This window comes from Choloepus didactylus, chromosome 8 (genome assembly GCF_015220235.1).
Source record: "Choloepus didactylus isolate mChoDid1 chromosome 8, mChoDid1.pri, whole genome shotgun sequence".
Classification (NCBI taxonomy): domain Eukaryota; kingdom Metazoa; phylum Chordata; class Mammalia; order Pilosa; family Megalonychidae; genus Choloepus; species Choloepus didactylus.
This window is the reverse complement of record NC_051314.1, coordinates 144,614,658-144,627,422: the sequence shown is the minus strand read 5'-3', so window position 1 is coordinate 144,627,422 and position 12,765 is coordinate 144,614,658. Positions and strand designations below refer to the sequence as shown.

The following is a 12,765-nucleotide window of genomic DNA, read 5'->3' as shown; positions in this document are numbered from 1 at the left end:
CTTTTGAATGCTAGCATATAATACAATTTAAAAATTTTAAGATCTATGTTCATGCAAAATGTACTCCCTAATTTCATACTGAACTTCATAAATGCAGATGAGTGACTCTGAAATTATTTGTTATCTACTGATAAATCACAACATACTTTACAGATGAAATCTTGGTGATAAAGGTAAAATTTCCTTAATGAAAAATTACAAAGTTTTACCTCCTCCTCAATTACTGATATTAATAAGCAAACATATACTGAGTACTTCGTCACAAACTAAGCACTACATTAGGAATTCTGGAAATAAAAAGAAATACGGACACTTTATACACAGAGTTGTCAATTTAACATCTTTCTATCTTTTGGGTTACAGCTTTAAATCTCTCCTAAAAGATCAAGAACAGTGCTGTTCCAAGAGAACCTCTGTGAGCCAAGAGCCACAGGTGACTGCTGAGTACTTCAACTGTGGCTAGGGCTACTGAGGAACTGAATTTTTAATGCTATTTATTTTTAATTAATTTAAATTTAAACAGCCACGGTGGCTACTGGCTATCCTATTAGTGCAGGTCTCAAGTCTTCAGGGAAGCCCAGGGGAAGTAATGACACTCAACTACAAGGGTAAGATGAAAAGACACTTCATGGATATTTAAAACAATGTCATGCACATTAAATCTGTACTTACTAAAGGTAAAAGCTACTAACATTTAAAATACTTATGATGAATGATGGAGCAAACAAAACCAAGACAGATGTAAATCTTCAGTATAGCGTAATGGTTAAAGAGCATGAACCTTGGAGTCAAACTGCCTGGGTTTGAATCCCAGGTCACCACTTCTTAGCTGCATGACTTGGGCAAATTAGGAAAACTGTGTGCTATAAAACAAGAGCAATAAAGCTACTTACCCCAGAGGGTGGTTGTGAGGAGGAGATGAGTTAATACAGATAAAAGTTCTGAAAATATAGTCTGCCATACAGTCTAAACCATTAAGTTTAAATAAACAACCATGGAAATGTGTGCAAGCCCCACATCAAACTTAAGGTAAACAAAAAACTAGGTGGACTGTAAATTATTAAGAGAAATCTGAAAATCTGAAACAAACTCATCTTTCTTTAAAACATCTAGGATGCCTTTTTCACATACTGCTATTTGTAGCTGCAAAATAACAGGGCAAGCAATCACAACTGATATAATTACTTTAGACACAGCTATTTTTTCTGACAAAAAATAGAGATAAAAACAGGAAATCTCCCCTTTCATGGAAGGTTTTATAAATCTCAAACAACGAACGAAGAAAAAAATCCCAAAGTGAGAACTTAAAGCTAAATATGAATGTTCTTGGAAAAGTGTTTTTTGTTTGTTTGAAGTTTTTTTCTACTTCACTTTTACCTGGACACGTTGCAATCAAAATCTTGACCTTCATATAGCGAGTCAAGGAAACAATTGGCACTTCCCAAGGTTGACAAGGAATGTTTTGCGACCTCAGCACTGTTCATCAACTTCATCATGGCACGGGCATTTCCTCTCACATCATGCTTGAAGCACCTAAATTAAAAACGGTCGTTGAAGTTTAAAAATTACTAGGTCACTTAGAATTTATTTTAACTAAAATCTGGATAACTCCTATTAGGACAGTAATAAAGTCACCAGTCAATATTACATGCCAGATTTTAGTATCTGGCTTCTGATCTCTCCAAAATTTCCTAAAATTTACTCAACACTTTGAATTGCTGCATTATGTAGCCATAATAATAGACTGTACTTTTGAGTAAGTAGAATAGATGTCATCTTTGCAGGTAACACAGAGAAGCTGAAAGAAGATTTACCTGCCTGAGTCAAAGTCTCACATCTTATCTTACAATCACAGAACAATTACTGTGTAATGATATAAAATTATCTATCTGGCTTCAGAAATAAAAAGCATCTAAAAGCACGTCTTCAAAGAAATTTTACACATAGAAAATAAACAAAATTGGTTCCTCTATCCTCAATGAGTTCATTTTTAATATGGATTGCAAAGTAGTGATCAATGGCTTTGTTCAAACAACACTTTCATAATGAAATCAGTATAGATCTTTATTAAACAAATGGAAATTATCACTTTTTCAAGATTTATTTTTTAACCAATCACTGCAAACTGGGAAAATACTGTGTTTCAATTACACTGTGTTTCAATACTGCGTTTCGATTGCAGCAATATCCAAAACATAACCTTTATACATTTGACCCTTGATATGTCCCAACAAGATTAGAATTTTGAATGCAGTAATTACAGACAATAACAAAACTTGCGGTAGTAGGTTAGTAATTAAAATAAACACCCATAAGACATTAAATCACTGGGATGTGACTATATCATAAGGCAGTCTTCATCAGCTCTGCATTTTTTTTAAAAGACATTCAGAAGGCCATGGGGTCTCACTGCCCGCACCCACCTTTATGCAGATATACAAGCAGCATAGGAAGAACTGAAACAGCAAACCCAGTTCCCAGAGCCAAGCTCACCTACTTCTAAGTGAAAAGCACAGGTAGTCTGCTTCTGGGCAGCATGGCTCCTGCTTCCTTGTTATTGGCCTGGACAGAACACTATAACTCTAGGTACAAAAATATCCAGTTTCCGAGAAATGGAAAAAACATGGCTTTCTTTAAAACAGGGCGATTTAAAATAAATGAGGAAAAAAGGGATACAACCCAAAGAAAAACACCCATCAAAATGCAAAATCAAGTCCCTTAAAACTCACCTCTGAAACTCGGAAGCTAGAAACTGTGCTAAGGTTTCTGTGAAATGTGCACCTCCTATGTTACCATCAGTGTTTGTTGAAAGAACACGATATATTCCACTGTTAACTTCCATGATACTGACAGATAAGGATGTTCCTCCCAGCTTAAACACCAAAATGTTGCTTCAAAGGAAAAACAGAATGAGTAAGTTATCAGAGAATCACATTTTTAAGCTAGGTTAGACCTAGAAGCCACTTTGTTTAATCCCTTAAATTACAAATGAAGAAACTGAACATTTCAGATGAGTAAGTTGCTCACAGTCACTTAGGATGAACTGAGCCTAAGACCCAGATCTTCTGATGCCATGTCAGTGCCTTAGTCATGCTGGTAAAATTACACTCTTCTGAGTAACTGGAGTGCAAAACATGACATCTTCAAGGTAAATCAAGAAGGGATTTGTGGTTACAGTGGATTATAAGAGAAATGAATACAGATGTTTTGCATATTAGTATTAATGCTTCTATTGTACAAGTTACTAATGCAAAACAACATATTTTACAGATATAAAACATATGCAAACTAGGAGCTAATTTCCTGTTTCTATGTACCAAAATTCACAATTTCTGATATTCTACATTTACCTAGTTCCCCTAAAAATAATTTCCAAGTGACTTATACAGATTATTTCTTTAGCCTAAAACATGAATGAGGTGATTCAATTATGGAAATTTAACACAGTATCTGGATTAATTTCCCTAAAGTTACATGATACATCAGGTCTGTAAAAACAAGCTTTGACAATTAAATTAGGAGGAAGTATGTCTTACAATTTCACCATCAAAAGAAGTCTCAAATCCCATGCTGGATTTCCCCCTTCCTCCTGCCAAGTCACATTTATGAAAAAGCATCTACTGTTTCTAAACATATCTAATAACTGGAAATGACAGTAAAATTAACAGTGTCCTAGCTTGAGCTGGAACTAGGCAGTACCTGTACTTTCCAAATCTTTCTCCAATAAATGGACAAAATGAGGGTGCTAAGAAAAGAGCAGGAAAGCTCAGTCTTCCCTCCTGCAACGTCCTCTTATATGCTTTCCTAGGAATTCTTTTTCATCTACTTGAAAACTCTTGGTGACAGATTTGATGTTCTTTCATCCATAAAGGCTGGGAACCAATACGTTTGATAACAATCCCTAATGACATAACTGCTACAACGTAAAACATTTTCTGCACTAAAAAACTTACAAGTATAAGTATGGTTTTTACCTTTTTCCTGTTGGGGAGTCTTGTCCAATTCCATAAGCAAGGAGAGCAGCAGATGGTTCATGAATTAATCTTAAAACATTAAATCCAGCAGCTCCAGCTGCTTCCCTGTCAACAATTTGCTTTCAATGAATTTAACATCACAACACACCCAACCCACATTTTCAGAAATACTTCTTGCTAAAGATTTTATGCAACAGCAAATAAGACTTCCCAAGTGGAACATGAAGTGTAATGATCTTTAGAAGCAAGATAAGAGAGCACAAGAAATGGATATAACCGTACAAAAGTAGATCATTTTCTGTTTAAAATTATAATGTTCAGAGTCCATTTTCATGACAAAGAAATTAACATGAAGTTATACTGAATAAGGAAAATAAATCCCTCAAAAATACCCATGCTTTCAAATTTTAGTGATTAAGACAAATTTTGATAGATTTTGGAATTTTCCAATTTCTTTAATCTAAGTCAGAACTTTTAAAAGGCAATTCTTTGCCTCAGAAGCAACTTCGATGCCTGCTGAAGCAAACCCACACATGGACTTGGTTCAGCAAAGCAAAGGCATGTGCTCTCCCACCGTAGTTGCATAATGAGCTGTAAAAATGAAATGCAACTTGAAAAAAAAAAAAGTTAAGGTGAAGAAATAACTGCAAGTATTTCCTAAAATTGCATATTCATATAACTCCTACATAAACCTTAACTACATGAAACTAAGGCAAAGTAATTCATAAACATCAATTTATCCCGGCAATCATAAATGTTCCCAATCAAAACAGCTAAGAACGTACATCACATCTAATTTTACATATTCTTGGCCTTTTGTAAAAGATAGGAAACACTAATGATCAGTACCATACTAAGTTATTTCCAAATACAATTTTTAATGCCTAAGGATATTCAAATACAATTTTATCTTTTACTGTATAGGAGTGGTGATGTGAAATTTGCATTTCCTTTAAGTAAACAAGTAAGATAAAGTCCATATTATACTTACCCAAGAGCACTTTTTTGCTCTTCTCCAAAATCTAATGGAACAGTAATAACTACATCATTTGCATCTGAGCCCAAGGCAGAATGTGCTGTTTCTGTATATTAAAAAATATAAAAATAAATTCTGATGAAACAGAAAAAAATAACCAGTCATACTTCCTGAGATTAATTAATTAATTTGTGGCAAGGATCTTCCCCCTAAAATAATTTCCCTAATTCATTTGACTGCCCCACCCTGACAGTTTCCTTCTCTCCTTCTCTTAATCTGCACGGCACTTTTTGTGGTTCTGGTGACAGCTTGTGGACATGGAACCAGATGCTTTCCAAAGAGCCTGGCTCTCAGGCTTCAAGATTCCAATCCTCTCCCAAATAGCCTTAGACTACTTCCACAGAATGAGCTTTAATGCATTATAAAGACACACCATGTTGGTGCAACAAGTTCATAACACAATTCCAGAGGTGAAGTAAACCTTATAAATCTACTCCAGAATTCTCCAAATTGTTCCAGAGACACCACTCAGCTCACACCCTTCATCTGTAAAGTGTTGTTAAAACTAAACCTACTTAACCTACCTAAATCATTATTCAGAGTGCACTGTGTCACTAAAAGGGTGAAAAAGCATTCACTATTCACCAAGCTTATTTGGCCACTAAATCTTAAGACTCTGAAAAGGATAATCAGGCTCAATTCATTTACTTTACTTATAAGGAAATTAGTCAGGAAAGGTAAGTAACTTGCCCAAAGTCACATGGCCAGTTAGATGCCAAGAATAGGACTGGGGTTTAGGTCTTCCAACTGCTAAATATACTGCTTCACCCCAGATCACAAAACACCTCTAACTTAGAAGGTAAACTTTTAAAAGATCTTTCAAAGTTAACTGTTATCTCTTCTGCTCAATACCTTTCATCTTACTAAATATCAGTCTGGCAACATCTTCTGGGTTAACAAATTTTGTTTCTTCTCCAGTACCTATTTGGTACCGTAATTTTCCATTTTTTTCAATGACCTACAAAAGAAATAATTATAATTGTACTAAATAAGGAATAATTTTAATGAAAACACAAAATTTCTCTATGTTATATGCCATGACCTTGGTAATTACTTTGTCTAATAGGGAAATAGTAACAGAACCATACTCACTAAACATTTGCTTTCTGCGATGTATTTCTGAGCCTGTAGATCATCAGAACTGTCCATAAAGAAAGATAAAGAGAGCTAAGTATTAAATTCCATATAATAGATACAAGGTTTGAGGATTTTATTTTTCAATACCACTGAACAAATATGAAAATATAAACTACTATTGCTTAGTATTAAGAAAACATCAAATATTATAGTAGATGGGGATAGATGGGTTATACACAATGGTCACAGAAATTCTATTAAGTGTTAATCTTCACATTTGAAAGTAAATAACTCTTTCTGACTTTGCTGTTATTAACAGATGCTATACATTTTGGGGTGATTTTTCATATGAATGATTTATTTTACATTATATACCCTCACACCTATGATCCAGAAGACCCAACCACTTAACTGAAAAGGACAAAAGGAGACAAGATTGCAAACTAAGGGCAAATATCCAATACCATTTTTGTTGCCTGGTTTCTGAACATAAATCAACATCTAAAACCAAAATAAAAAAAAAAAAAAATATGACTGCTGTTTGATGTGTTCGAGGGTGAATCTGGTATGCAGAATACAATAAGTAGACAGGTAACATCCTATACCAAGTGGGCACTAAATAATTGTGGCAATGGAAAAATGAAAACTACAGTGGCCATGCTGCACAAAATAGGAACACCAATTTATGCAGTCTCCAAAATGTTTTCACTTACATTGCCTCACCATCCTCACTGCACCTCCGTGCGGTTAGTTTGGCAGCTACAGGTTTGGAATTGCTCCATGCCTCACCAGTTACCTGTCCATGGTCTGCTCACACTGCCTCCCAGTAAGGCTGTGAACAACCAAAGTCTTTCTGTTCCCTGGCTGGGATAGAACTTTTGATGCTTACCTTAAATTCATCTAGAAAGTAAAATGAACTAGAACGAGTTTCCTTCTACTAAGCCCTTCTGCTAAGGGGCTATGGCTGTTTCTTTTCAGAGACTAGACTTAAATGTTTCATAAGAAGAGGTGAAAAACAATGGTGGCTAATTATAAAGAGTTATTGAACATCTGAGGACCCTAACCTGTGTCAAGAGGCAGACAAAAGGGGTCTAAAGTTGACTTATCAGTGTAGAATTCTGTCTGGAATATCTACTTCCTTCTCTATCACTTCAAAATCATTAATTGATAGGAAAAAGGTTAAGTAGCTTGACTAAAGTCACATATTAATGGCATAACTGGCTGGAATCCAGATCTTCAATAGAGAGTTCAATATACTTTCCACTGACCCCATCTTCTCTTTTTCTAAACCCAATGTTTATACTATATTCTGGACAAATTTTTAAGAGTAGGAAAAAAATGACAAAGTTTGCCCACAGTATTTTTTTTTTTTTTTGCACCAATATAATATCAGCATGACACTTACCAGTTCTGTTTTTTCAGAATAGAATGTAACTCAACCAGGATAATTTATCCTATCATGTGTAGGTTATCTACCATTCAGACAAGATTATATTCCAAGGATGTTTTATGGAATTCATAGAACTCTTAGAAACGGAAAATTATTTCTCAACTGCCATGCAAAGAGGTCATTTCTCATTTGAGGGCAGAAAGCACATGTAGCTCTTAGGGCCACAGATGGGCAAAACACCAAAGACCAGTTAGCAGAGAAGCAGAAAGCAGAGAACAGAGGTGACAAACAATCATGGACATCATCAGAAAATAGCGGACTGACCCACAACTACATACAAGTAAAACTTTTATTTGTCCACACCAGGATTAAATTGTATAACAGAAAAACAAAGGTGGGAGGGGGTTGGTATGCACAGCACCTCATTATATCACGGTCTTTAGGAGGCAGTTAGTCCTACCATAGCATCACAAAATTCACCAGCAATGCCCTCTTCCTCCTCAGCAGGCCCAGACTCAGCACAGACCAGCACTTCTGTGCTCTGCACCCACCCTCCAACCCCCATGACATTAGTGCATCACACGTCCAAGAGCACATCTACATCCATCTCTTCTTGTAATCCTCACAACACCCCTGTGAGGTAGGTAGGACAGTTCTTAGTTTCCCACTGTAAAGATAAGGAATCTGAGCTGGAGAATGGTGAGAGGTCTTGCCTAAGGATGCTCAGCTAGTAATGGCTGGGCCTTGAACTTAGGCAGGGGAGCCTGAGCTTGTTGCTTTCTCCCACACTGCCTCCCCTCATTACTACTTCCCTTGTCATAACGTTATTTTCAACCTATATTTGTTTCCTCCTTCTGCATCTTTCCCTTTAGTCTTATTCCCAACACATTAAGATTATCTCATCTGTTAAGATTTCTCTGCCTCTGCTCTTCTGTTCTTCTCATCTCACATAAATCCCTAAGTACTTTGCTACTAGTAAAAGATTAATGTAGTACAGCCCTAACTCTCCTTCAATTATTTCCTTCTGCTTTTCCAGAAAGTTTACCTTTCTATATCAGCCTTATCCAGTTCTAAGTGACACCTATCATTCCATGTAATGGCCTAAAAATATGGAGAAAATGCATAAGTATATGTACCCATTTCAATGCCTTACTATACGCTCCTTTAGGTCAGAGAATCTGCATGTCTGGTGTGGTGCTTAGAAGTTCATGAAAGTATTGACTAACATTACTGCCCCAATGCTTCCTGAAAATTTAATCGTTACCAGTATTTCAAGTATATATTACTAAGCTTCTATAGCTGAAAATACTACAATTAAAATTTCATTTTCATTTTGCCTTGTTGCTACGCTTATTACTGAATCTTTTATAGAACTGGAAGTACAAGGAAAATCATGTAATACAAATCCCTCATTACAGAGAAAGCCCTCCATTAATCAGAGCAGCTTGCTGCCATCTACTTGTGGTTCCAGGTATGTTCCTACTTGAACCTTTTCTCCACCTATTTGTACCTCCAGCATTTAGGTAAATAACCAAGCCTGCAAAATACATATTAAAAAAAAAAAAAAACCTCTCTCAATATGTCTGCTCTTTTTTGTCAGCCTCTAACAGGAAACTTTTATAAATTCCAAAGGCTCCTATTTGTACTTCCTTGAAGTACTATATAAACCACTAAAAGCTTTAAAGTTAGCTCAATATTGGCCAGTAACGGCTTTCTTCCTAAAGTAAATTGCAAGTGTGGTTCAACACCTTTGTATCTCCCAAAGGAGATGGAAAGAGGAATTCGGTTGAGGGGTTGTGCTTAAAAGGAATTAACTATCGCAGGCACCCTTTACCCATACCACCCTCAAGTGTTCCCAAAGCTAAAGGGGAAACAGAGCTGTTCTCTCTCATCGAATTCCATGTCTACGCCATTTAAGGAAAAGTGACTTTGGAAAGTTTCCTGGAAGAAAAGTTTTCTAGGGCTTGCCCTCTATAACACACTAGACAAAAACACAGTTAACAGAGAAGAATGAAATTAGCTAAAAACAGAATGAGAAACAAATAATCAGAATTGTGTGCATGATGTTCAAATAGCAACCAGAATTTAAGGAGATATACTTATGCACTGGACCCAAATAATATGAAATGCGAAGAATTTACTTACATCTAGTATTTTATACTACAGCCAATATCCAAGACTATTATCAATATGAACCATCATACACCATTGTGGCTCCCTGTCAGTTCTTAATTATATCTTACACTGATAGGAGACTAAGAACTAGCAAAGTGAAGATGAAAAAGATGGTTTGGCTATCAAGAATGTTTACCAGTAGCTACGTCATAAAAATAGCAGCAAAAATGTAAGACAAAAAGGTACAGTTACACTTTATGTCTATATTAATCAACTGAGTTATAGAGGAATTAAAAAAACTAAGATCTCAAACTCTATGAAGCAGTCATGTAGAGACTCAAACTTGTAAAGATTCAAGCAACGAGGTCATGGTATACAACCATTCTGCTGTATCTTGTAAACTAAGGTGCCTCACCCCAGACTTACCTCAGACAAGAACATATGAGTTATTAATAACTTACATGAGTATAGTGCTTTTAAACCCTTTCACATCTATTAGCCATTTGATCCTCACAACAACCCTGTGAGGTAGGCAGGTCAGGGATTATTATCTCTCCCCCATTTTGCAGATGAGGAAACTGTTGTGAGAGAGGTAAATTAAATTGCCTCATACCCACATGGGGAATCAGTGACAGAGCCAGGTACTACACGAGCTCCTTGGACTTGGCTCCATCCTTTCTCCACTGGGCCACCCCTCTCACTTCTGGAAGGTCTCCCAGTTGGTGGAGAACTTGGGGAAGGGGCATGTACACTCCTATTACTCCGCATATTTGTGGTCCATCCACTCCCTCTTTTCTGAGACTAAGTGCATAGGAAAAGGAGCCAGGGTACCAGTAGGTGGGTATTGGGACTAGACTTCTAACAGTTTAGGAGATACACGCTTTTGTAATCAATATCTAACTTTTGGTATTAGAAATTAACCTTTGAAGCAATTTTTCCAGTCCTAGCTGGAAAGTACCAGTTGCTTCTTCCACAGCTGTTGCCAAGCGCCTGACTGCAATCACAGCATCCCTGCGCAGCTCATTGGCAGTGTCTTGCTGAGCACTGGCCTCTTCACCAATAGCAATCAGCCTGTCCAATTTCTCTTCCTCCCGCTTTGAGAGTTCTCGTGCCAATCTCCTGTTTTCTGCCAACTCAGCTGCAATAGTCCTGGCCACGGAACGCCTTCTTCTCCTTGCCCACCTTGGAGGTGGCTCACTGGTCAAAAGCTTATCCCCACCAGAAACAAAACGGGCTCTGGACGAGGAGACCTGAGGCCGCTGTGCAGAGGCTACACCAGGAGGGTTTCGGCAGGTACTGGTGCAGGGACTGGGCTCACAGGACACACCCAGTCTGGTCATGGTGCTGCTCTGACATGGAACAACTGCACCTCTGAAAGGGTGATGGGAGCTGCTGTAGCTGGGGGTCCCTTGAGAGCACCCTGAAAAACAAAGCAACAATGTTGCAAAGAGGACATTCCTGCCAAGGGAATGTTTGGAGCCAGCCGCAGAGTTGACAGACAATCACAAAACCATGATATTCCCTGGAAAGGCCTCTTTCCTTATTCTGGATGTCTTGGCCTGTTTAATCTCACTTCCAAAACCTCCCCTCGCCTTCCTAAACCCTTCTCCATGAAGCGATCCAACCCACTCCATATCCACAAATTCCTACAGACCCATTATATAAAAGCCAAAACTAATTGGGTTCTACAGAGCATTTCTAGGTTTAAAGACTTCTAATACATTACTATACCTAGGTTCATAGCTTTTTAAAGCCTGGAACCCTTTATCTCACCATCTGGGTTAAAAAAAAAAAAGGGGGGTGGGTGGGGGGAGGGTAGAAATCGAGACTATGCTGAGGACACTACCCAAACATATCCCTGTTTAGAACCGAAGTGCCTCCACAACCCCCATCCTACACATGCTTGGGAGTTACCTGCACCTGAGGAGTCATCCCAGGAGTCCTCAAGGTCACTGGTTTCTTGCATCTGGTCACTGATTCTCAGCTGACAATCCTCATCTGATTCCTTAACTGTTTTCAGGATAGGCTGATCATCTGCTGCCTGGGTCCTTTTTGCTTTCAGAATGCTGGTCCCCTCTTCCCCCAGGCTGTCAGAGGCCACTAGATTCTGATCACAGTGCTTGGCCCAAGCAGCATCCTCCATTAAGTTGTCTGGGTCAGTCACTATCTGATTCCGGAGAAGCTGATCCAAAGTGTCATAAAATGGACAGTGTGGTGGGTCACCCATACTGGTCGCCTGGGCAACATATGCCTTTAAATATAGTGCCTTCAGAACTTTAAACTTGGAACGGCACTGACGTTCGGTGCGGCGGAAGCCTTCCTGCTGCATTCGCTTAGACACAGCCTGATAGACATCTGCATTATGATGTACAGTCTGAAGGCGTTGGATATACTCTGCCTCGCCTAGTATGGAGAGAAGAGTTCGTGTCTCCTGTCTGGACCACCGGATGCCCGCACTGCTATTGGTACTGGCCATGGTGGACTAGGAAGGAAGGCTAGCTGAAGGAAGCTCCTGGACAGCAACGTGAAATCGGAAGGTGTGGTGTGGGGAAGCTCTGTGTGCTCTCAGTTTATTCCCAGGAGCCAGCTGATTCTTCCTTCTCAGGGCTAATTGCTGAGAAGCCAGGTCCAAGGACCGCATTTCTGGCTGGAAGGCCACAGGGGAATGAGAGTTACAGGGAGGATGTAAGGATAACTTTGGAGCAACTTAAGTGGTCCTAACTGTGAGTAGATAGGCATGATGCCAGGACTAAGAAAGCCCAACTTGGGGACTTTGCCTGGGATGGATACCAGCTTGTTAACAAAAGGACTGGCTCCTTTACAAAGGAGCCGAATGCTTCCAAGGCAGAGACCTGGTACAGCTTTTTGTCTGTAAAAAACATCATTGTCTGGTTAAGTAGACAAATTGAGGGAAAAAAATAACCTGACCATGAGACACTAACTCTGGAGAACCCTAGCAAGACCACATTGCAGCAATGCGTCTAAAAGGTACTCAAACTTTGCTGACTTTAACCTAAGTTGTATGCTGGGCCTGGTGCTACCCATCTGTCATTAAGGCACCCCTGTCAGAACAAGAACAGAGAGCTTAAGCTCCTCCTGTTAATAAAAACTTTCAGCATAACATATTAAAAGACAGACACATTTTTACTCTGATCATTTGCCCCAAAATAGCA

At 38.4% G+C, this 12,765-nt stretch overlaps 1 protein-coding gene across 2 annotated transcripts in view; it reads right to left on the bottom strand.

The window, feature by feature from the left end:
- The window catches only part of HSPA14 (heat shock protein family A (Hsp70) member 14), a 48,875-nt gene that overhangs the window by 33,673 nt on the left and 2,437 nt on the right, over positions 1-12,765 (bottom strand). The window contains exons 1-8 of one of the 2 annotated variants that reach the window (XM_037846425.1): positions 11,507-12,200; positions 10,514-11,012; positions 6,103-6,151; positions 5,863-5,968; positions 4,966-5,056; positions 3,975-4,079; positions 2,730-2,891; positions 1,378-1,533 (exon numbers count right to left, since the gene is read on the bottom strand). In XM_037846425.1, coding sequence (XP_037702353.1) covers positions 1,378-1,533; positions 2,730-2,891; positions 3,975-4,079; positions 4,966-5,056; positions 5,863-5,968; positions 6,103-6,151; positions 10,514-11,012; positions 11,507-12,068 — 1,730 coding nt within the window. In that variant the 5' untranslated portion in view covers positions 12,069-12,200. Of the gene's footprint in view, positions 1-1,377; positions 1,534-2,729; positions 2,892-3,974; positions 4,080-4,965; positions 5,057-5,862; positions 5,969-6,102; positions 6,152-10,513; positions 11,013-11,506; positions 12,201-12,765 lie in introns of those variants that run through there. The other variant, XM_037846426.1, reaches the window with a different exon arrangement.